Source organism: Oncorhynchus clarkii, chromosome 32 (assembly GCF_045791955.1).
Source record: "Oncorhynchus clarkii lewisi isolate Uvic-CL-2024 chromosome 32, UVic_Ocla_1.0, whole genome shotgun sequence".
Taxonomy (NCBI): Eukaryota; Metazoa; Chordata; class Actinopteri; order Salmoniformes; family Salmonidae; genus Oncorhynchus; species Oncorhynchus clarkii.
This window is the reverse complement of record NC_092178.1, coordinates 8,349,929-8,375,698: the sequence shown is the minus strand read 5'-3', so window position 1 is coordinate 8,375,698 and position 25,770 is coordinate 8,349,929. Positions and strand designations below refer to the sequence as shown.

Sequence of the window (25,770 nt, the reverse complement as noted above, 5' to 3'; positions counted from 1 at the left end):
AGGCACCTCCATGATTCACTTCCCAAACACAGCCTTCTAGCAGCTTAATAAGCTCTTTTTAATGTGTTCTTCAAATCATTTTTGTCTTTGACCCCCCCCCCCCCCCCCTCCCATTTCTCAGATTTACATTTGAGGTCATTTAGCAGACACTCATATCCATACAGACACTCATATCCATACAGACACTCATATTCATACAGACACTCATATCCATACAGACACTCATATCCATACAGACACTCATATCCATACAGACACTCATATTCATACAGACACTCATATCCATACAGACACTCATATTCATACAGACACTCATATCCATACAGACACTCATATCCATACAGACACTCATATCCATACAGACACTCATATCCATACAGACACTCATATCCATACAGACACTCATATTCATACAGCCACTCATATCCATACAGACACTCATATCCTTACAAGGGAACGTTGTCAGATTTTTCACCTAGTTGGCTGAGGGATTCAAAGTAGCAACCTTCCGCTAGGCTACCTGCTGTCCTTCTGCTGTCCTATAGCACTAGATGACTGCTACTGTATCATTCCATTAGAACGTTCCATCTCATTCCACTAGAACGTTCCATGTTCCATCTCATTCCATTAGAACGTTCCATCTCATTCCATTAGAACGTTCCATGTTCCATCTCATTCCATTAGAATTATAACAGCAGACAGGGAAATTATGACAGCCTGTATTAGCCACACCCTCTTCTAGACTAGACCTTCTATTTTAAGAAATGCCTCGATTTCTATGCTGCCTTTTAACATTAATATTTCAGAAACAATTAGTCTCAGCGTGTAAGTCAGACAAAGGATGAAAAGTAGTTTAAGTATAAAAAATATATCATTTATTTAATTAGAAATAGACAAAAGTGCAACAATAGGAACTCGCTTGTATCTTGGCCAGGTGGTTACAGTGAAAAACAAGTATGATACAAATACAACAACAACTTACAACCTGGTGTTATTAATTAAACAACAACAACCAGGTACATAAATTATAGTACTAAACTGTACACAGTCTTACAGTATTTACACAAGGTGTATTCGTCAATGCAGAATTTATTTATTTCCTTTGTTCTTTCTTTCCCTGTTTTAAATTAACAGTAAACAATATTATTTACATTCTTCAGCCAAGCCACTTTTTTGGTTTTTTAGTGTTTTTGGACTAGAGTTTTTTTTTCCTTTGGATTTTAGTCATTTTAATGTCTCTTTTTGACCATGCTGTGAACGTGAATTTCACGGTCAGACAAAGCAATTTTTTAGGGACCCAAACTCTTACGTTGGACTAAACAAAAAAATATATCAGTGGGCAACAACTAATGAAGTGACTAAATAATGAGAGATATAGGTAACGTCCCCGTCGAAGTTACAAGACTCAATCATAAACATTTCCAATAGTTTTGTGTCAGGTGTATATAATTATACAAATATATATATATATATTCACTCAATAATATGCAGATCAGTCGAGGCACATACTAGTAGTATAATATATTCAAACTATTTCTGTATTGCTAATCTTTAACATATGAATATATATATATATTTTTAAAGTGTTATATTCTAACATTTTATGTCAAAATGTGACATTTGTTTGAGTAAGTACCTTCTGCTCATCTGTACACTGCCGTGTCATGCTCCTATAACCCTTTAGCAGTGAATATAACTGTATACCTTCCTAAGTGATGTGCTACTTGTCGCTAACATTGATTCCTCAGTGCGTCAGATCCACCCTATAGTATCTCTGTAGATACACAGGCAGACGAGTCAAAGAGCCAGGTGACTTTAGAGCTGTGCTACTTGTCTCTAACATTGATTCCTCAGTGCGTCAGATCCACCCTATAGTATCTCTGTAGATACACAGGCAGACGAGTCAAAGAGCCAGGTGACTTTAGAGCTGTGCTACTTGTCTCTAACATTGATTCCTCAGTGCGTCAGATCCACCCTATAGTATCTCTGTAGATACACAGGCAGACGAGTCAAAGAGCCAGGTGACTTTAGAGCTGTGCTACTTGTCTCTAACATTGATTCCTCAGTGCGTCAGATCCACCCTATAGTATCTCTGTAGATACACAGGCAGACAAAGAGTCAAAGAGCCAGGTGACTTTAGAGCTGTGCTACTTGTCTCTAACATTGATTCCTCAGTGCGTCAGATCCACCCTATAGTATCTCTGTAGATACACAGGCAGACAAAGAGTCAAAGAGCCAGGTGACTTTAGAGCTGCGCGTTTAAAAACCCAAATAAAACTTCAAACGAAAGTAACAAAAGAAAACCTAAAAAGTCAATCTCATGCTTGAACTCACATACTTGTTTTCAGTCTCACCACTAGGTAGACATGTCTATGGGTAGTAAGGTAGAGACAGGGGTCCAGGAATTCGAAAAGCTGCCTATGTGTGTGTGTGTGTGTGTGTGTGTGTGTGTGTGTGTGTGTATATGGGCTGATGTGTTTGGCAGTTTGTTTGGCAGCCATGATGTTTACATATCGTTGGCATAGTCCCCGATCATCCTGCGTGTGTGCGAAGCCAGGAAGATGTCATTGTCTCGTGGACAGTCGTGGTGACAGGAGCACGTCTTGACGAACATCATCTTGCGTCTGAAGGCGTCTCCCTCGGGACAGTGGAACTCCACCTCTGCGGTGACGGTGCTGTGGGGGGTACAGCAGCGCCCGTCCGTACACACACCACAGAACTTGGGCTTGTAGACCCTCCTGCTGCTGCAGCCTGACAGCTGGAAACGCATGCCTCGCGGGGACTTGGGGGTCCGTACACACTTCTTCCCCCTCTAAGGAAACGGAGATGACTGGCGGTTAGTTTAGGATGGGAATAATAACTTGTTACATGGTCTATCGTGCTTAGGGCAGCGTGGGTCTAACCTTTAGTAAACGATAAGGAGCCAAAGACATTCTATGCTCCTGAATTGCATGGCTTCTTGTTTACATTTGTGATGAAAATATATATTATTTATTATAGTATTCACTTATTAAATGTGCTGAGAAATGCCATGTGATATCATCTTATGTCATGCATATATTATAGGCTATATAATATACTATATAATATATTCCTCTTTTTGTTGTTATACTATATAATATACTATATAATACATTCCTCTATATGTTGTTATACTATATAATATACTATATAATACGTTCCTCTATATGTTGTTATACTATATAATATACTATATAATGCATTCCTCTGTATGTTGTTATACTATATAATATATAATATACTATATAATACGTTCCTCTATATGTTGTTATACTATATAATATACTATATAATACGTTCCTCTATATGTTGTTATACTATATAATATACTATATAATGCATTCCTCTGTATGTTGTTATACTATATAATATACTATATAATACATTCCTCTCTATGTTGTTATACTATATAATATACTATATAATACATTCCTCTCTATGTTGTTATACTATATAATATACTATATAATACGTTCCTCTATATGTTGTTATACTATATAATATACTATATAATACGTTCCTCTATATGTTGTTATACTATATAATATACTATATAATACATTCCTCTGTATGTTGTTATACTATATAATACACTATATAATACATTCCTCTGTTGTTATACTATATAATACATTATATAATACGTTCCTCTATATGTTGTTTTACTATATAATACATTCCTCTGTATGTTGTTATACTATATAATATACTATATAATACATTCCTCTGTATGTTGTTATACTATATAATATACTATATAATACATTCCTCTATATGTTGTTATACTATATAATATACTATATAATACGTTCCTCTATATGTTGTTATACTATATAATATACTATATAATGCATTCCTCTGTATGTTGTTATACTATATAATATACTATATAATACGTTCCTCTATATGTTGTTATACTATATAATATACTATATAATGCATTCCTCTGTATGTTGTTATACTATATAATATACTATATAATACGTTCCTCTATATGTTGTTATACTATATAATATACTATATAATACATTCCTCTCTATGTTGTTATACTATATAATATACTATATAATACGTTCCTCTATATGTTGTTATACTATATAATATACTATATAATACGTTCCTCTATATGTTGTTATACTATATAATATACTATATAATACATTCCTCTGTTGTTATACTATATAATACACTATATAATACGTTCCTCTATATGTTGTTATACTATATAATACACTATATAATACATTCCTCTGTTGTTATAATATATAATATACTATATAATACGTTCCTCTATATGTTGTTATACTATATAATATACTATATAATACGTTCCTCTATATGTTGTTATACTATATAATACATTCCTCTGTATGTTGTTATACTATATAATATACTATATAATACATTCCTTTATATGTTATAATATATAATATAGTATATAATACGTTCCTCTATATGTTGTTATACTATATAATATACTATATAATACATTCCTCTATATGTTGTTATACTATATAATACGTTCCTCTATATGTTGTTATACTAAATAATATACTATATAATACATTCCTCTATATGTTGTTATACTATATAATACATTCCTCTATATGTTGTTTGTTATACTATATAATACGTTCCTCTATATGTTGTTATACTATATAATATACTATATAATACATTCCTCTATATGTTGTTATACTATATAATACGTTCCTCTGTATGTTGTTATACTATATAATGGTATTAGTCCATGTATCCACCTTGATGTCCTTCTCTTGCTCCACGTGGCAGGGCCGGATCATACAGATACGGGTCTGCCTCTCCAGCTGGCACCGCTCGTTGTCATTGGTGACGCGGGACGACACGCCCATGCCGCAGGTGGCCGAGCACTCGTCCCATTTGGTGGTCTGGACGATGCAGTTCTCCCTGGGGCTCTCCACCGTGACCGGCCCGTGGGCTGACACCTCTCTGTAGACTGACAGAGGGGAAGAAGAGACCAAGGGGTGAATTTCAGATCCTGAGAGAAGAGGAAGGGAGAGGAAAAGGTGAACAGTGGTGAAAGGGGTGAACAAGAGGGGAGGAGAAGCGGGAGAGGTGGTTAGTTTGAACTTTGGTAAAGAGAGAGACAGAGACACTGAGAGAGAGAGAGGGAGAGAGAGACAGAGACAGAGAGAGAGAGAGAGAGAGAGACACTGAGAGAGAGACAGAGACACTGAGAGAGAGACAGAGAGGGGGAGAGAGAGAGAGAGAGACACACTGAGAGAGACAGAGACACAGAGAGAGAGAGGGAGAGAGAGACAGAGAGAGACAGAGAGAGACACTGAGAGAGAGACAGAGACACTGAGAGAGAGACAGGGCTGGGGAGAGAGAGAGAGAGAGAGAGGGAGAGAGAGAGAGACACTGAGAGAGAGACAGAGACACTGAGAGAGAGACAGAGAGAGACAGAGAGAGACACTGAGAGAGAGACAGACACTGAGAGAGAGACAGAGAGGGGGGGAGAGAGAGAGACACTGAGAGAGACACTGAGAGAGACAGAGAGGGAGAGAGAGAGAAAGGGAGAGAGAGAGAAAAGAGAGAGAGAGAGAAAGAGAGAGAGAGAGAGAGAGAGAGAGAGAGAGAGAGAGAGAGACACTGAGAGAGAGACAGAGAGAGTGAGAGGGGGAGAGAGAGACAGAGACAGAGACACTGAGATAGAGAGACAGAGACAGAGACAGAGAGAGACAGTGAGAGAGAGGAGAGAGAGAGAGAGAGAGAGTGCGAGGGCGAGAGAGTGAGACAGAGACACTGAGAGAGAGACAGAGAGAGAGAGAGAGAGAGAGAGAGAGAGGGCGAGAGAGTGAGACAGAGACACTGAGAGAGAGACAGAGAGAGAGACAGAGAGAGAGAGAGAGAGATACAGAGAGAGAGCGAGAGAGAGAGGGACAGCATTGTGGAGAAGAAAAATATGGGAGTTTTTAGCTTTAAAAGAGAGAGAGAAAAAGTTAAAGTGATGTAAAGAGAGAAAAGAAACCCAGCTTGTAGGAGGTTAGACTCACCAGCCATGGCTGACTGGTAGGGGTGGTCCTGAGGGCTCTGCTCACACACCCACTCCTCACAGCACTTCCCAGGGATCTGGATGCGGCGTGGGTACGGGCAGTCTGGAGAGGCCAGCAGCACGTTGTTGGCACAGGTTGGCACGCAGCCGATCTCTCCGTTCATACAAACACACTGGTGCTTGCAGCTGGGCTGAAAGGTCTCACCACTGCGGTAGATGACCCCTCCCAGGTCGCACGTCTGGCCTTCCTGGGCTGAAACACAGAGGTGGAGACGCCATTTTAGATTTCATATTTCAAAGGCTTTACATTATTAGCCCAGAGATTGCCCGCTTTGGATATTGATAATCTAAGCCCTGACAAAGTCTGCACAAAATATGTAGCAATTTCTACAATAAGAGAGCCAAGAGGTGATCACAGTCTCGATAGATATCTCAAAACCTCCTACCCTTTCTTTAATAGTTGACAGGAGAATTCAACTCACCCATGCAGATGCCGTGCTCAGTGTCACTCAGCATTGCATAATCACAGTAAAGCCCCCTGTGGTGGTCACATGGCTCCAGGAGGGTACAGGGCTCGCCGGCTTGCCTGGCACACACCTTACAGCAACCACAGCCATCCAGAACCAGGCTGGTACCAAACGGGCATGGATGGGGGTCCGAGGGACAGTCACAGGGATCGGAACAGTCCTGGGCCATTGTCTGTAGACGGAAGAAAATATAACAGTCAGAAATGTTAAAGGAAACACGTAGGATAGTGTGAATAACGTGTCTGATATCAGGATTCGTCTCCAGGGAAGATGTGATAATCCACTCAACTTCAAGTCAATGAGTTAGGTCGACACTGTGTGGCAAAGAAGCAGATACTGTTGTATGTCAGGCTCACTTGTAATGCATCTTACTGCCACAAGATGGAGACATGACTCGATGTAACCAAGTCATATCTGGCAGTCATTTCTATGGAGAGTAATGCACTGTGGTATTACAGCAAGTACAAATCTAATCTAATCTATGTAGGCTACTCAAATGCTGTCAAATCTTGATGTGCTGTTTACCTAAATAACTTAGTAGCCTAAATTGCGACATAGGACCTACAATTTAGTGGCAAGTTGTTGTTGTCCCATTTTATTAAATAGTTTGTAATCCATGTTATGCTAACCTTTTATAACTACATGGATTAAAAACTATTTAATAAAATGGGACAACAACAACTTGGCACTAAATTGTAGGTCCTATGTCGCAATTTAGGCTACTAAATTATTTTTTACTGCTTCTCTGTACTCTGTACTTATGTTCCTTTTAGTAGCAATGAATAAGAAAAAACCCAAGAACATAGCCTATCATTTCAGTAACAGTGACATCCAATTATAACAACCCTACTTTTTCATAACCTTGCATTGTTTACAGAACTGCTGCTGTAGGCTACTTTATAGAGTTGCTATAGGTTACTTTACAGGCTACTTTACAGAGCTGCTGTAGGCTACTTTACAGAGCTTACAGAGCTGCTGTACATTACTTTACAGAGCTGCTGTAGGCTACTATACAGAGCTGCTGTACATTACTTTACAGAGCTGCTGTAGGCTACTATACAGAGCTGCTGTAGGCTACTATACAGAGCTGCTGTACATTACTTTACAGAGCTGCTGTAGGCTACTATACAGAGCTGCTGTAGGCTACTATACAGAGCTGCTGTAGGCTACTTTACAGAGCTGCTGTAGGCTACTTTACAGAGCTGCTGTAGGCTACTTTACAGAGCTGCTGTAGGCTACTTTACAGAGCTGCTGTAGGCTACTTTACAGAGCTGCTGTAGGCTACTTTACAGAGCTGCTGTAGGCTCCTTTACAGAGCTGCTGTAGGCTACTTTACAGAGCTGCTGTAGGCTACTTTACAGAGCTGCTGTAGGCTACTTTACAGAGCTGCTGTAGGCTACTTTACAGAGCTGCTGTAGGCTCCTTTACAGAGCTGCTGTGCACTACTTTACAGAGCTGCTGTAAGCTACTATACAGAGCTGCTGTACACTACTTTACAGAGCTGCTGTAGGCTACTTTACAGAGCTGTTTACTGCGAGCCCACACCCCCATGGAATGTTTTAGCTGCTATAACTGCACAATGCGTTCCCAAAGTTTGTACTTCAAATCTACATTTACATGACTAAATAATAAATATGAAGACAAGACAAATCATATGAAAATAGCCGGGTGAATGAGAGAGAAAGAATAGGTTATTACTGCATAAAATGCAAAGTGACAAAGTTACATAAATTAATAGATGAAAATCCAGCACTTTATTCACATCTGATACATAAAATCTGTCATATTATATATTAAACTTACCGAGCAGACGATGAGTAGAAAAAGGCACATTCTGGTAATAATTTCCTCAGACATTGTCGCTAGTTTATTTTAACAGCGTGCACACTACAACCCGTTTGTTTTCGTTCAGACAGACAGGAGTTTCCCTTTTCTCGCGCTCTACAGTCAATCGGCTGTGTTGACTCGCTGCAGGGCTCGAGGACTGAGGCACGGAGAGGAGAATCTTTAAATAGTCCGCGAGGCGGGCCAGAGCCCGGGAAACAAGAGTCATGACACGCGACCCAAAGGGGTGAAAATATTTCAATTCCAGATGGTTTTCTTTCCTAATTCCTGAGAGAAGAGCTATTTCTACAGACAATCAATTTACTGTATCATATTTCACCTTTTCAGACACAGGCCCAGCCAAGTGGGAGTTGTTTTATGTCCTAAAGCAGGAACTGACAAGGATGCCTGTGAGTGTTATTTGACATGGACTAAAGGAGAACATTGTTCATTTTGGCCACCGTTCAGACCAACGTAGTCTACATAAAGTGGTAACAGGTAAAGGGGAAAGATTGATAGTAGGATTATGTAATAACTAGGGGTAATAACATGACAAAGAGTACGTCTAAAATGGCACGATAATTTCTATATAGTATGTAGGAAATAGGGAGCCATTTGGGATGAACACAAAGTACCTTTTGTTTCATCAATATTTTTATTTAATGTATTTATATTTTTAAGCCCAGTCCCCTGCAGGAGGCCTTTTTCCTTTTGGTAGGCCGTCATTGTAAATACGAATTTGTTCTTAACTGACTTGCCTAGTTAAATAACATTAAAATAAAAAAATTGAGACACACTGAGACCATCCCAATAGTTACTGTCACCAGGTGATTCCAGGTGATTCCAGTTGATTCCAGGTGATTCCAGGTGATTCCAGGTGATTCCAGGTGACATGCTGTACAGACACACAATAACAGGTAATGGTCACTTGTTTAGAAGGCATTGCTCACTATCTACCAATGTCAGATCTGTACCGTAAATCGTTGTCATTTGTCAAACTTAGCCTTTTCCAACACTGTACCCCTCCTCTTGTACCTTTCTAAGAGGTAGTCTACAGATAGCGCCGGGGCCACAGGGGTCATGACCTTTCTTATATGTAGTCTACAGATAGCGCCGGGGCCACAGGGGTCATGACCTTTCTTAGAGGTAGTCTACAGATAGCGCCGGGGCCACAGAGGTCTTTACCTTTCTTAGAGGTAGTCTACAGATAGCGCCGGGGCCACAGGGGTCTTGACCTTTCTTAGAGGTAGTCTACAGATAGCGCCGGGGCCACAGAGATCTTTAACTTGCTTAGAGGTAGTCTACAGATAGCGTCGGGGCCACAGGGGTCTTTAACTTGCTTAGAGGTAGTCTACAGATAGCGCCGGGGCCACAGGGGTCTTGACCGTTCTTAGAGGTAGTCTACAGATAGCGCCGGGGCCACAGAGGTCTTTTGCATGAATAGGAAGTGAGGCTTTAGTCAAGGTAGCTTACTGTTTGAAAATGAGCATCAGTTTAACCGTAGAGGACAAACATGGGATGTTCAACTCCAAGACAAACATGCAAAAGCTATCATTTTGAGATTTCTTAGAGAGAGAAAGAGAGGGAGGAAGACAGAGAGAGAGAGGAAGAGAAATAGAGGGAGGGAGAGAGAGGGAGAGCCAGAGAAAGAGAGAGAGGGAGGAAGAGAAGGAGAGGGTGGAAGAGGGAGAGAAATAGAGGAAAAGAGAGAGAGAGAGAGGAAGAGGGAGAGAGGAAGAGAAAGAGAGAGAGGAAGAGAAAGAGGGAGAGAGATGAAGAGAAAGAGAGGGAGAAACAGAGAGAGGAAGAGAGAGAGAGAAACAGAGAGAGGAAGAGGGAGAGAGGAAGAGAGAGAGAGGGAGAAACAGAGAGAAGAGAAAGAGGGAGAGAGAGGAAGAGAAAGATTGGGAGAAACAGAGAGAGGAAGAGAGAGAGAGAGAGAGAGATACAGAGAGAGGAAGAGAGAGAGAGGGAGAAACAGAGAGAGGAAGAGGGAGAGATGATATGAAAGACTGCCACATGGAGCACAGAGGAATGGACAGGTGTTTCTAAGAACCAGATAGATGTCTGATCTGACATACTATGAAATTTTAACCTGAGCTTATTAAAACCCACATTAGAGGATAAAGAAGGATGGCAGGTCTGTCATGTTCTCACATGGTAGCATACACATGATATCTGAAAGTCAAAAACAGCCTGTCCACTCCACTCCTCGCTTGTCAAGTCTTAAATAGGAAACACACATGGGGAAGGAAAAAGTAAATGTTGTGCTTTTTTTTCTTCTTTTTTTCTGTCTTGCCCGGACGGCAGCTATTTCCTGGAGCATGCCAACCTCATGACGCTGTGTGTGTCTACCTAAAAAGTCAAGAGGTTCTGTTTGCCCAAACGCCACAGCGAGCACAATAACACCAGGGGTCATATTTGAGAACATAATGAACAAGCTAAATCCGTTTTGTACCTCTCTCTCTCTCTCCTCCCTCCCTCCAACCAGAGGTGAGAGAACGAGAGGTGCGGGAACCAGAGGTGAGAGAACGAGAGGTGCGGGAACCAGAGGTGAGAGAACCAGAGATGAGAGAACCAGAGTAATGAGAAACAGAGTTGTGGGAACCAGAGGTACGAGAACCAGAGGTGAAAGAACCAAAAGTGAGAGAATCAGAGGTGTGGGAATGTGAAAGCAGGCAAAGTGCCTCCTGCTCCTCAGAGACTGTCTGGCGAGAGGAAACCATGCCGTGGAAACACGAGACAGGACCAGGCCTCGGAGATGAAACATGTATTATAAGTTCAAAACAGAACCCGTAACTAAGGAGGGCCGTACAAATTTCAAGACTGCAGAGCTGTGGAGTGCCTTGAGGTCTCTAGCCGAGAGACCTTCCTGCACAGAGCTCAGAGCACTGGAGGCTGATGGTTGCAATGTGTGAATTTCAGAGACACCAGCCTCAGTCTAGAGAGACAGCCAGTAGAGAGAGAGTTAGGACATGTAACGCTGTTGATACCTCATGGGCAGGACATGGACAGATTCAGTAAATACTACAGAGGTCAGAGAGCTCTAATTCCCTTGATACTACATGGACACTGGGCACGGGACAGAGCCCAGCAGCCAATGATTTTGCATAAAAGATCAACCGGTTGCTATTTATGTACCGTCTACCATGCAACAGGCAAGGACAACATCCAAATCCTGCAACCTATTTAAGAGTAATAAACACCATCTCAACTGGAACAGGTTCAACTAGGAATGATGCCAGATTGCCAGGCAGCAAAAGTTTCAGCATCAGCTGCTATTGTTGGAACTCTTGTGCTCTACTATGTGTGTAACTCATGTTTACGATTTGCTTTTTTGTTAACATTCATTGACCACGTCACAAACTTGTTGCAGTACAGTACAGTACAGAGCACAGCTTTCCACACATGACCACATGTAACTCATGTATTGCTGTGGTACCACACATGACCACTAGGAGGCCAGCACCACACTGCTCGAGGAGAAAGAAGGAGGGAGAGACGGGAAGAGAGAGGGAGATGTTGACATATGTGTGTGTAAAGGTGGAACTGTGGTGGATTTAAGCATACATAAGCATTTAAAGTCAGGGAGTAGAGCGTGGGAATAAACAGGCCAGGTATATAATCAACATTAACCCGTTACAATGTGTTGTTCAATGTCTTTGTCTGCACGTGACCATAGCATACATGTATATCCCGGTAGGTTTCCACTCTGAAGTTCATTCTTGGCACTAAGGGAGCTAATGGGTGTAGATGTTCATACATTTGGACATATGACCATTGTCTGGTAGTATGACCATTGTCTGGTAGTATGACCAGTGTCTGGTAGTATGACCAGTGTCTGGTAGTATGACCATTGTCTGGTGGTATGACCATTGTCTGGTAGTATGATCATTGTCTGGTAGTATGACCATTGTCTGGAAGTATGACCATTGTCTGGTAGTATGACCATTGTCTGGTAGTATGACCATTGTCTGGTAGTATGACCAGTGTCTGGTAGTATGACCAGTGTCTGGAAGTATGACCAGTGTCTGGTAGTATGACCATTGTCTGGAAGTATGACCATTGTCTGGTAGTATGACCATTGTCTGGTAGTATGACCAGTGTCTGGTAGTATGACCATTGTCTGGTAGTATGACCATTGTCTGGTAGTATGACCAGTGTCTGGTAGTATGACCAGTGTCTGGTAGTATGACCATTGTCTGGTAGTATGACCAGTGTCTGGTAGTATGACCATTGTCTGGTAGTATGACCATTGTCTGGTAGTATGACTAGTGTCTGGTAGTATGACCATTGTCTGGTAGTATGACCAGTGTCTGGTAGTATGACCAGTGTCTGGTAGTATGACCATTGTCCACAATACCCAGAAATCAGCTTTAGAGTACAATAGAGTGGAAATATACCTGAATGATATATTAGGAAGCCTAATGGGTGAAGATTTGATTGAGGTGACATCTCCCCTGACCTCAACCCTCTGTAAGGTCATCCAACTTGGCTCCAAAACAAACCCTTTGACTCTAACAGAGTTAATTGGTTCCTGTGTTAATAACGAACAGCGTAGACGGAAAAAACATCTGAGTCCCAAATGGCACCCTATTCCCTATAAAGTGCACTACTTTTGACCAGAGCTCTATAGCCTGTGCTCAAAAGTAGTGCACTATATAGGGAATAGGGTGTAATTTTGGACGCCTCCTAGATGTGTTTGACTGGTGTTGATCTCCACTCCGCCTGATGTGTCTGTCTGTACCACTGCACTCTGGTGACTCACACCAGCCAACAGTCAAAGCCTTGAACGCATCGACCACGGACAAAGCACCCTGGTCCCTGCCGGAATTAAGCCTGCGGCCCAAATAGCACCCTATTCCCTATATAGTGCACTACTATAGACCAGAGCCCTATTCCCTACATAGTACACTACTTTAGACCAGAGCCCTGTTCCCTCTTTAGTACACTACGTTAGACCAGAGCACTATTCCCTTCATAGTACGCTACTTTAGACCAGAGCCCAAATTCCCTATATAGTACACTACTTTAGACCAGAGCCCTATTCCCTACATAGTACACTACTTTAGACCAGAGCCCTGTTCCCTCTTTAGTACACTACTTTAGACCAGAGCCCTGTTCCCTCTTTCGTACACTACTTTAGACCAGAGCCCTATTCCCTATATAGTGCACTACTATAGACCAGAGCCCTATTCCCTACATAGTACACTACTTTAGACCAGAGCCCTGTTCCCTCTTTAGTACACTACGTTAGACCAGAGCACTATTCCCTTCATAGTACGCTACTTTAGACCAGAGCCCAAATTCCCTATATAGTACACTACTTTAGACCAGAGCACTATTCCGTATATAGTACACTACTTTAGACCAGAGCCCAAATTCCCTATATAGTGCACTACTTTAGATCAGAGCACTATTCCCTTCATAGTACACTACTTTAGACCAGAGCACTATTCCCTTCATAGTACACTACTTTAGACCAGAGCACTATTCCCTACATAGTACACTACTTTAGACCAGGGCCCAAATTCCCTATATAGTACACTACTTTAGACCAGAGCACTATTCCGTATATAGTACACTACTTTAGACCAGAGCCCAAATTCCCTATATAGTGCACTACTTTAGATCAGAGCACTATTCCCTTCATAGTACACTACTTTAGACCAGAGCACTATTCCCTTCATAGTACACTACTTTAGACCAGAGCACTATTCCCTACATAGTACACTACTTTAGACCAGAACCCTATTCCCTCTTTAGTACACTACTTTAGACCAGAGCCCTATTCCCTACATAGTACACTACTTTAGACCAGAGCACTATTCCCTTCATAGTACACTACTTTAGACCAGAGCCCTATTCCCTACATAGTGCACTACTTTAGACCAGAGCACTATTCCCTATATGGTACACTACTTTAGACCAGAGCCCTGTTCCCTCTTTAGTACACTACTTTAGACCAGAGCCCTGTTCCCTCTTTCGTACACTACTTTAAACCAGAGTCCTATTCCCTACATAGTACACTACTTTTGGATATGTTCCCATTTGGAATGCAGGCCCAGGTCTACTGTTCAGCCACTGCTCTCAGTGTCCACCGCCCTTGTGAGTCATCCTAAGTCTACACTTTTCAAATCCTTTGGAAGCCGTTGGCTGTTGAAAGCCTTCAAAGAACCTTTACTTATTGACGCATCGAACACTGTGGTAGGTCCCAGTCAGATAAAAAAAAAATGTTCCCTCATTACTTACAGCGATGTGAGACACATCGACATCCTACGAGATTCATCTGCGTTGGGTTAGGTTGGGTTGACTCTCTCTCCCCCTCGTCTCATATCTCAGGCAGGCAGCAAAGTGTGAGGGCCAACAGGGCTTATCATCAGGGAGCTTCTTGGACCTCCTGTGGAGAAGAAGAGATGGAGGGCAGAGTTTAGGACTGAATGGCACCCTATTCCCTATATAGTGCACTACTTTTGACCAAGGCCCAATGTATGTAATAGTGGAATAGGGTAGTGCACTTTGTAGGGTATAGGGTGCCATTTGGGACTCACTACCAGGTCACGACCACCACACAGTCAACCTCCCTTTCACACTCTTATCTCAGCTGACTCACATTTCCTCCATGCCTGATGATCTCACTTGTTAGTGAAGCTGACCTCACCTGTTAGTGAAGCTGACCTCACCTGTTAGGGAAGATGACCAGCGTTAGTAGAGGAGGAGTTGGCCAGCGTTAGTAGAGGAGGAGTTGGCCAGCGTTAGTATAGGAGGAGTTGGCCAGCGTTAGTAGAGGAGGAGTTGGCCAGCATTAGTAGATGAGGAGTTGGCCAGCGTTAGTAGAGGAGGAGTTGGCCAGCGTTAGTAGAGGAGGAGATGGCCAGCATTGGTAGAGGAGGAGTTGGCCAGCGTTAGTAGAGGAGGAGTTGGTCAGCATTAGTAGAGGAGGAGTTGGCCAGCGTTAGTATAGGAGGAGTTGGCCAGCGTTAGTAGAGGAGGAGTTGGCCAGCGTTAGTAGAGGAGGAGTTGGCCAGCGTTAGTATAGGAGGAGTTGACCAGCGTTAGTATAGGAGGAGTTGACCAGCGTTAGTAGAGGAGGAGTTGACCATCGTTAGTTGAGGAGGAGTTGGCCAGCGTTAGTAGAGGAGGAGTTGACCATCGTTAGTAGAGGAGGAGTTGGCCAGTATTAGTAGAGGAGGAGTTGGCCAGCGTTAGTAGAGGAGGAGTTGGCCAGCTTTAGTATAGGAGGAGTTGACCGGAGGAGTTGGCCAGCGTTAGTAGAGGAGGAGTTGGCCAGCTTTAGTATAGGAGGAGTTGGCAAGCGTTAGAATAGAAGGAGTTGACCGGAGGAGTTGGCCAGCGTTAGTAGAAGAGGAATTGACCGGAGGAGTTGGCCAGCGTTAGTAGAGGAGGAGTTGACCGGAGGAGTTGGCCAGCGTTAGTAGAGGAGGAGTTGGCCAACGTTAGTAGAGGAGGAGTTTGCCAGCGTTAGTAGAGGAGGAGTTTGCCAGCGTTAGTAGAGGAGGAGTTGGCCAGCGTTAGTAGAGGAGGAGTTGGCCAGCGTTAGTAGAGGAGGAGTTGGCCAGCGCGGGAGGGCGGAGTGCTGAATATGTTTGGTGTATTTTATACGTGGGCTTTGAGACAGAGGGCCAATCAGAACTAGTGCAAGGCAAAACAACATTTATTCCCACCTTATTACATTTAATTCTGTTTCATAAAGAAAACAGTGTTTTATTAATTCAGTAAATTGATGTATGTGCGGTACATCCTCGCAGAAGGTCTTTACCCCATACATATCTGGATCACAATGCGATTAAACAAAGACTTGGCAGTTCTTATTATCTTACCTGAGAGGCCCTACAACACGAAACTACTTGAATAACAAGTGAAAAGCAGTGGGAGTTGTAATCTACTAGTCTAGTTGGAACAACCAGGCAGACAACAACAACAACAACGATGTCATTCTACCTGAGGCCCCTTGTCTTCACACCTGACCCCCAGCATGGTTCCACCCAGCCTCTGACTGCCAGCCAGCCAGACAGTCAGCCAGTCAGCCAGCATTTTCTACCTGGGCGATAAAAACATCTCCCTTACCATGGATCAAGCCTCTAGTTGCCTCTCTCTCTCTCTCTCCCTCCCTCCCAGACCCAGACAAACCCCTTTGAACTGGCACACCAAATTTATGTCAATATTATTCTAATTGAGTCTGAACTGGACAAGGTTGCAAACACAGGACTCAATCAAAAAAAATACAGTAAGCCAGGGGATTTAGTTACTGCTGAGGTGATGTAATTGTGTCTTTTCTCACCCAGTGCAGGAAGGTGGGTCTCCTTCTCTTCTCCCGGCCGCTCCAGACGTTATTTCAAACACTTTAATCTACATGATACACTACTATTTAATATTTTCCAGTCATTTTCCCGCGGGACAGTTGCCCTGCTGTGAAACCTCCTTGCACTGTAAAATGCGTCCCAAATGGCACCCTATTCCCTATATAGTGGCACTACTTTTGACTGGGGGGGCTCCCGAGTGACGCAGTGGTCTAAGGCACTGCATCTCAGTGCTAGCAGCGTCACTTTAGACCCTGGTTCGATTTCAGGCTGTATCACATCCGGCCGTGATTGGGAGTCCCATAGGGCGTCTCACAATTGGCCCGGCGTCGTCCGGGTTTGGCCTGGGTAGGCCGTCATTGTAAATAACAATATGTTCTTAACTAACGTGACTAGTTAAATAAAGGTTAAATAAATAAGTAAAAAACCCATAGGGCTCTGGTCAAAAGAAGTGCACTATGTTGGGAATAGGGTGGGACTCTTGTTCAGCATTAATGTTGTCCTCCCATTCCAACCAACCTCATATCCCCTGACATCAAAGTGAAGCCGTGGAGGTGCTGGAATGAAGCTTTGCCACTTGATTTCCTGCCAAATGAAAACAGGGCTTCCATAGGCGTCTCCCCACCGAAAAGTTGATCCTCCTGGGAAAGGGTTGTTGATGACGGTGCTGCTGATGGAAGTACCTGTTCCCATATCACACCCGCCGGCGCCATCACAGAGAACACGAGAGTGATGACAGGCACGTACAGTACCAGAAAGTCTGCACCCCCTTCAAGTTGTGAGTTTCATGCATTTAAATAAGGATCTCCCCCCCCCCCCACTTATCTACTCACCATACTCCACACTTTTAAGAGGATTTTTGTGGAAACGTGTGGAAAATGGAAAAGTTTGGAAAAAGTGTAGAAAAGTGGAAAATGTATATATTAGAAATACAAAACTGAAATATCATAATTGAAACATTTCCATTCCATTTGGTGGAAGCAAGATTGATTTGGCAATATTTTACCATCCTTTTATTGGAATTTCACCCCTTTTCGTGTCCAATTGTTTTTAGTAGCTTGTCTCATCGCTACAACTCCGGTACGGGCTCGGGAGAGACGAAGGTTGAAAGTTATGTGTCCTCCGATACACAACCCAACCAAGCCGCACTGCTTCTTAACACAGCGCGCATCCAACCCGGTAGCCAGCCGCACCAATGTGTCGGAGGAAACACCGTGCACCTGGCGACCTTGGTTAGCGAGCACTGCGCCCGGCCCGCCACAGGAGTCGCTGCTGCACGATGAGACAAGGACATCCCTACCGGACAAGCCCTCCCTAACCCGGACGACACTAGGCCGGACCTCCCGGTCGTGGCCGGTTACGACAGAGCCTGGGCGCGAACCCAGAGTCTCTGATGGCACAGCTGGCGCTGCAGTACAGCGCCCTTAACCACTGCGCCACCGGAGAGGCTCATTTTACCATTCTTAATAACGAAACTGTTCAAGCTGTTCAAGTTCTTGGGGAGCATTGGACAGCAATCTTCAAGTCATGCCACAAATTCTCGATGCCACAAATTCATCCTCCCAATATCCTCACATCTTTCTCCTTCATCCTTCTCCATCATCCTTCCATTATCCTCCTTCATTCTCCATCATCCTCCTTCATCCTCCCATCATCCTCCATCATCCTCCCCATTATTCTCCATCAACATCCCATCATCCTCCTTCATCCTCTCATCATCCTCCTTCATCCTCCCATTATCCTCCATCATCCTCCCATCATCATCCTTCATCCTCCCATCATCCTCCTTCATCCAGCCCCATCATCCCATCCTCCTCAGGCTCTGATTATTTTTGCCTAAAAGAATGGCCTCCCTCGAGGAGACCTGCTGGGGTTACGAAAGCACCTGGTTTTTAATGAGGTGAGGTGGACGTTCTAAAAATAGAATTCAGGGAGGGCCTCCTGCTCCCCTCCCCTCCTGCCTCCATCTCCTCCCCTCCGCTCCCGCCCCTGCCCGGCCGCTGGCTGCCTGCATTCCGTCTCTGCTGCTTCTCCCTAAGGATGTTGTTTTGAAGTCTCTGGTACATTCCTCACACGCTTGGCCAGCCTCAGTGTGTGGTCCAAATGGTACCCTATTTCCTTTGTAGTGAACTACTTTTGACCAGAGACCTATTGCTATTCCCCACTACATAGGGAATAGGGTGGAATTTGAGACAATACCTTACTTATAACATTTTGCCTCTTTTTCTCTCTACCCCCATTTCCTTTCCTCTTCTCTTTTCCCCCCTTTACCTCTCCCTCCTTCCTTGCCTTAAGAATGTTTGAGAAGGACTCTTTGTCCCATAGCTGTGGTTAGCTGGTGTTCTGTAGCATCGTCTGGTAATATTGGGCACCAGGTACGTGAAGACAGTTGACTCAACATAGCATAGAGTCCTGTCTTTAGTTCCAGTTTTCCAGAACCGTTAATTCAGTTAATACAGTATCTGTAGACTCTTCACCTGCATATTGAATATTGGCTTATTACAGAGTTCTTCCATCTTAATATAAACAGTACTGGCAGTGTTCTTCCATCTTAATATAAACAGTACTGGCAGTGTTCTTCCATCTTAATATAAACAGTACTGGCATAGTTCTTCCATCTTAATATAAACAGTACTGGCAGAGTTCTTCCATCTTAATATAAATTGTACTGGCAGCTATTTCAGTCAGGCACTGCAAATACCTGTTATGCAAAACCAAAACACTTTCCCAACAATGGCGGTTTCCTTGGGCGCGGAGAAGGCATTCGACCACGTTGTTTAGGACCAAACTTTATACAAGTTAGCAACAACCAAAATCAGCATTTTACCTTGATTTAACTAGGCAAGTCAGTTAAGAACAAATTCTTATTTTCAATGACGGCCTAGGAACAGTGGGTTAACTGCCTTGTTCAGGGGCAGAACGACAGATTTGTACCTTGTCAACTCGGGGACATGAACTTGCAGCCTTTGGGTTACTAGTCCAACTGCTCTAACCACTAGGCTACCCTGCCGCTCCATTAACAGTCTGATGTCAGATGCCTTCACCCTCCACGGAGGATCAGGCCATGGGTGCGTTTTCTCACCGTTGCTCTTTATCCTGTCTTTAGAACCCTTAGCTTGCTTACTCAGAGATCGTAAAAGGAATTAAAATAGGTAAAGAGATGTCAAACTAAGCTTCTATGCAGATGACATAGGGGAAAGTGGGGTATGTTGATCCCTGTTTTTTTTTTACATTCAGCATCACTCCATCAAGGGAAATATAGTATTATTTCTAACACAGACATCTTCATATATTTCAGGATGTTGTGTATCCCTGAGAAACAGTCAGAATTCATGTAAACATTACAGTTTTGAAAACATAGGGTAAGTTAAGTTGCCTACACATTTTTTGTACTGAACAAAATATTACCGCAACCTTTTTAAAACCATGTCTATCTTTATTTCCCAAACACAATTCAACACATTCACAATCATTTTTTATTGTTGTATTTTAATCATTTTAAGTGTCTTTCAACACTGTGTGATCACGCTCTCCGCAGCCAATGTGGGTAAGACCTTTAAACAGGTCTTCACAAGGCCGCAGGGCCAGACGGATTACCAGGACGTGTACTGCGCTGACCAACGGGCAAGTGTCTTCACTGACATTTGCAACCTCTCCCTCACTGAGTCTATAATACCAACATGATTTAAGCAGACCACCATAGTCCCTGTGCCTGAGAACACCAAGGTAACCTGTCTAAATGACTACTGACCTGTAGCACTCACGTCTGAAGCCATGAAATGCTTTGAAAGGCTGGTCATGGCTCACAGCAACACCATTATCCCAGAAACCCTAGACCCAGTCCAATTTGCATACCGCCCTAACAGATCCACAGAGGATGCAATCTCTATTGCACTCCACACTGCCCTTTCACACCTGGACAAAAGGAACACCTATGTGAGAATGCTATGCATTGACTACAGCTCAGTGTTCAACACCATTGCGCCCTCAAAGTTCATCAATAAGCTAAGGACCCTGGGACTAAACACATCCCTCTGCAACTGGACCCTGGACTTCCTGACGGGCTGCAACCCAGATGGTAAGGGTAGGTAACAACACATCCGCCACGCTGATCCTCAACACAGGGGCCCCTCAGGGGTGCGTTCTCAGTCCCCTCCTGTACTCCCTGTTCGCTCATGACTGCACGGCCATGCACGACTCCAACACGATCATTAAGTTTGCCGATGACACAACAGTGGCCTGATCACCGACAACAACGAAACAGCCTATAGGGAGGAGGTCAGAGACCTGGCCGTGTGGTGCCAGGACAACAACATCTCCTTCAACGTGATCAAGACAAAGGAGATGATTGTGGACTACAGGAAAAGGAGGACCGAGCACACCCCCATTCTCATCAACGGGTTGTAGTGGAGCAGGTTGAGAGTGTCCACATCACCAACAAACCTACATGGTCCAAGCACACCAAGACAGTCGTGAAGAGGGCAAGACAAAGCCTATTCCCCCTCAGGAGATATTTGGCATGGGTCCTCAGATCCTCAAAAGGTTCTACAGCTGCACCATCGAGAACATCTTGACTGGTTGCATCATTGCCTGGTATGGCAACTGCTTGGCCTCCGACCGCAAGGCACTACAAAGGGTAGTGCGTACGGCCCAGTACATCACTGGGGCCAAGCTTCCTGCTATCCAGGACCTCTGTACCAGGCGGTGTCAGAGGAAGACCCTAAAAATGGTCAAAGACTCCAGCCACCCTAGTCACAGACTGATCTCTCCGCTGCCGCACGGCAAGAGGTACCGGAGCTCCAAGTCTACTCCCAAGCCATAAGACTCCTGAACATCTAATCAAATGGATACCCAGACTATTTGCATTGCCCCCATCCCCCCTACTGAACAGGAAACAAACGTATTGATCTCCCCTCCAACGTCTACTGAACAGGAAAACAGTTAGATTGAAATGTCTAAGCTGAGCCTGGCCCGTGTCCAGGGTGTTGGGCCTGGCCCGTGTCCAGGGTGTTGGGCCTGGCCCGTGTCCAGGGTGTTGGGCCTGGCCTGTGTCCAGGGGGTTGGGCCTGGCCTGTGTCCAGGGGGTTGGGCCTGGCCTGTGTCCAGGGGGTTGGGCCTGGCCCGTGTCCAGGGGGTTGGGCCTGGCCTGTGTCCAGGGGGTTGGACCTGGTCTGTGTCCAGGGGGTTGGACCTGGCCTGTGTCCAGGGAGGATGGGCCTGTGTCCAGGGGGTTCGTCCTGGCCTGTGCCCAGGGAGGATGGGCTTGTGTCCAGGGGGGCTGGGCCTGGATGTTTAAATATATTTACATGGCTATTTATGTCCAAGTACATGTGTGTGTGTGTATGTGTGTGTACTCCTGTAGATGATAGATACTGTATGTCAATCTTAAGAAATCACTGCTTCCTTCCTTCCTCTTTCCACATTCTAGAATGTTATCGTTATATGATGATCTATGAGAATGCTTTGTTTTGGAAAGTGACAAATTTAAAGAATTTATTCAATTGGTTGAAGAAAAAAAAAATCCCATAAAAATATTAGTCCAAAATATTTTTCAAATTGTTTAAATGTCTGTGGGGTTCTCTTGTCTTTCCATCAAGGTGGTGGTTTAGATATGTATTTTTTGGGGGGGGTTCAGCTTGTCAAAGAGAGAGATTCTTCTCACGTGTGCCCCTGCAGCGACGAAATAGAATGTTGGTGTGCTGTCTACGCATTCCAGAACATCTGTCTGTCCTTTGACACAGCCAGCCCTGTAACATGATGCTGGAATGAGAGACAGACAGACAGGGGTTTGTTAACGCATGCACACACACACACACACGTATCCCACATCCCAGACAACAAACTCTTTCAGTCTCTTTCTCATTCACACACACGTATCCACCCCCCCCCCCCCCCACACACACACACACACACACACACACACACCTGTCCTGCAGTCAGACCCAACGGATGGCCAGTAATGGCCCTTCAGTCTCAGTGCAAGCCAAGCCAGCAGATCATTTCTAGCCCTTTCCCTTGGTTCAGGTTTGGAGATCCTGAAATCCCTAAGTGAACTCCTGTTCTATAAATATACCTCCCTCTCTGTTTAACTGGGCATTGACCCTTAGAATCAGGATGAGCCAAACACACTTTGGCTTTCTGTTCTTCAGTGAAACTTTCCAATCCCTTACTCTGCTGGACCACATTCCCGGGCGGACTGGCGGACTTAAGGATGATTCCAGTAAACCTATGTTTCATCAGCTGCTTCCGGCCACCTTGGTGAAACACAAATCAGTGAATACCAGATTGTCATCTATCCGTTGCACTAACTCTGTCATCCTGTTCCCTGTCATCCTGCTCCCTGTCATCCTGCTCCCTGTCATCCTGCCCTCTGTCATCCTGCCCTCTGTCATCCTGCCCTCTGTCATCCTGCCCTCTGTCATCCTGCCCTCTGTCATCCTGCCCTCTGTCATCTTGCTCTCTGTCATCCTGCTCTTTTATAGACTGCTCTCTTACAGACTGCTCTTTTATAGTCTGCTCTCTTACAGTCTGCTCTCTTACAGACTGCTCTTTTACAGACGGCTCTTTTACAGACGGCTCTTTTACAGACTGCTCTTTTACAGACTGCTCTTTTACAGACTGCTCTGTATGTAGCCATTCCAAAACAAACTGTCAAATCTGAAGCATATGTAACCCTGTGTTACTTTGTCATATCTTAGTGCTTATGCCTTGTATTCTCGACTCCACTAGGATATGCACACGGTTACACATCATCTTGTGGTATAAATCAAAGAGGATAGGCTTTGTACAGTAGGATAATATACAGTACCCATCAGAAGAGTGTGCAAAGCTGTCGTCAAGGCAAAGGTTGGCGACTTTGAAAAATCTCCAATATATTGTAACGGCTGTTGGTAGGAGTGGAGGACCAAGGTGCAGCGTGGTACGTGTTCATGCTATTTTATTATGAACGAACACGAGACCAAAAATGACCAAAGCGGCACAAACGAAACAGTTCTATCTGGTGCAGAAACACACAAAACAGAAAACAACTACCCACAAAAACACAGGTGAGCAAAAGGCTCCCTAAGTATGGTTCTCAATCAGAGACAACGATAGACAGCTGCCTCTGATTGAGGACCACACCCGGCCAAACACACAGAAATAGAAATAGAAAACATAGAACAAAACAGAATGCCCACCCCAACTCACGCCCTGACCAAACCAAAAATAGAGACATTGAGACGTTGTTTAACACTTTTTTTTGGTTACTACATGATTCCATATGTGATATTTCATAGGTGTGATGTCTTCACTGTTATTCTACAATGTAGAAAAATAGTAAAAAGAAAGAAAGAAAAACCCCTGGAGTGAATAGATGTTTTCCAAAACTTTTGACTGGTAACTGTACATGCTTTACATTTTGGTAGGATAACAACACTTTAACATTGATAACTACATTCATGATAAACTGTCTGTTCCTTTCTAAAGATCATATCTACATTCCTGTTACTGTTGTTCCAAGCGAGCCTCCCTTTCACCGACCACATTGTCATCAGTGTTGGAAAAAGGGGGAAGGCCCTGCTAAGCTTTTTTATTTCAAACAGATATCTGTGAATTATGAAGGTTTGACATTCATGTTCTATTCCTGTGGGGGAACCCCACCAAAGCTCAGGGGTGGTCCTGTTCATTTCAGGCCCGTGCAGAGGCATGCGATATGACATCAGCCAAAGCACTGTGAATGGCTGTGGTTGGAGTTCTGGGGACCTTTGAAGTCTTCCCTCCCTCACTCCCTAGCTTAGTGAGTTAGGTTTGCCTCTACTGTATCTATACACTAATCCACGGCCATGGTAACAGCAGGGATTCATTGATTTATTGGACATTCTCCATTCTTCAGAGGAAATGGATAACTGCACATTTTCTGGGGTGTGTTACCAGCTTAGAAAAGTAGGAGAAGCAGGAAAAGAAGGATCATAACTCACTGACTGGTACGGACTCGACCTGAGACTGACTGGGAGGGACATGACCTGAGACTGACTGGGAGGGACATGACCTGAGACTGACTGGGAGGGACTCGACCTGAGACTGACTGGGAGGGACTCGACCTGAGACTGACTGGGAGGGACTCGACCTGAGACTGACTGGGAGGGACTTGACCTGAGACTGACTGGTAGGGACTCGACCTGAGACTGACTGGGAGGGACTCGACCTGAGACTGACTGGGAGGGACTCGACCTGAGACTGACTGGAAGGGACTAGACCTGAGACTGACTGGGAGGGACTAGACCTGAGACTGACTGGGGGGACTCGACCTGAGACTGACTGGGGGGACTAGACCTGAGACTGACTGGGAGGGACTAGACCTAAGACTGATTGGGCTCTAATGGCAACGAGATTAGGAAGGATTTGACCTGAGACTGACTGGGCTCTAATGGCAACCAGATTGGGAAGGACTAGACCTGAGACTGACTGGGCTCTAATGGCAACCAGATTGGGAAGGACTCGACCTGAGACTGACTGGGCTCTAATGGCAACCAGATTGGGAGGGACTCAACCTGAGACTGACTGGGCTCTAATTGCAACAGATTGGGAGGGACTCGACCTGAGACTGACTGGAAAGGACTAGACCTGAGACTGACTGGGAGGGACTCGACCTGAGACTGACTGGGAGGAACTCGACCTGAGACTGACTGGGAGGGACTAGACCTGAGACTGGGGGGACTCGACCTGAGACTGACTGGGGGAACTAGACCTGAGACTGACTGGGAGCGACTAGACCTGAGACTGACTGGGCTCTAATGGCAACGAGATTAGGAAGGATTTGACCTGAGACTGACTGGGCTCTAATGGCAACCAGATTGGGAAGGACTCGACCTGAGACTGACTGGGCTCTAATGGCAACCAGATTGGGAAGGACTCGACCTGAGACTGACTGGGCTCTAATTGCAATCAGATTGGGAGGGACTAGACCTGAGACTGACTCAAAAAGCAACCAGATTGGGAGGGAGTAGACCTGAGGCTGACTCTAATGGCAACCAGATTGGGAAGGACTCAACCTGAGACTGAC

At 44.3% G+C, this 25,770-nt stretch overlaps 1 protein-coding gene across 1 annotated transcript; it reads right to left on the bottom strand.

The window, feature by feature from the left end:
- Positions 1-1,120: 1,120 nt before the first annotated feature.
- Positions 1,121-8,568, bottom strand: LOC139391845 (CCN family member 2-like). The gene is made up of 5 exons (XM_071139438.1): positions 8,386-8,568; positions 6,538-6,754; positions 6,057-6,308; positions 4,782-4,996; positions 1,121-2,812 (listed from the first exon to the last, which is right to left on the bottom strand). The coding sequence occupies exons 1-5, from the start codon at positions 8,437-8,439 to the stop codon at positions 2,507-2,509; spliced, it is 1,044 nt and encodes a 347-aa protein (XP_070995539.1). The 5' UTR covers positions 8,440-8,568; the 3' UTR covers positions 1,121-2,506.
- Positions 8,569-25,770: the final 17,202 nt, after the last annotated feature.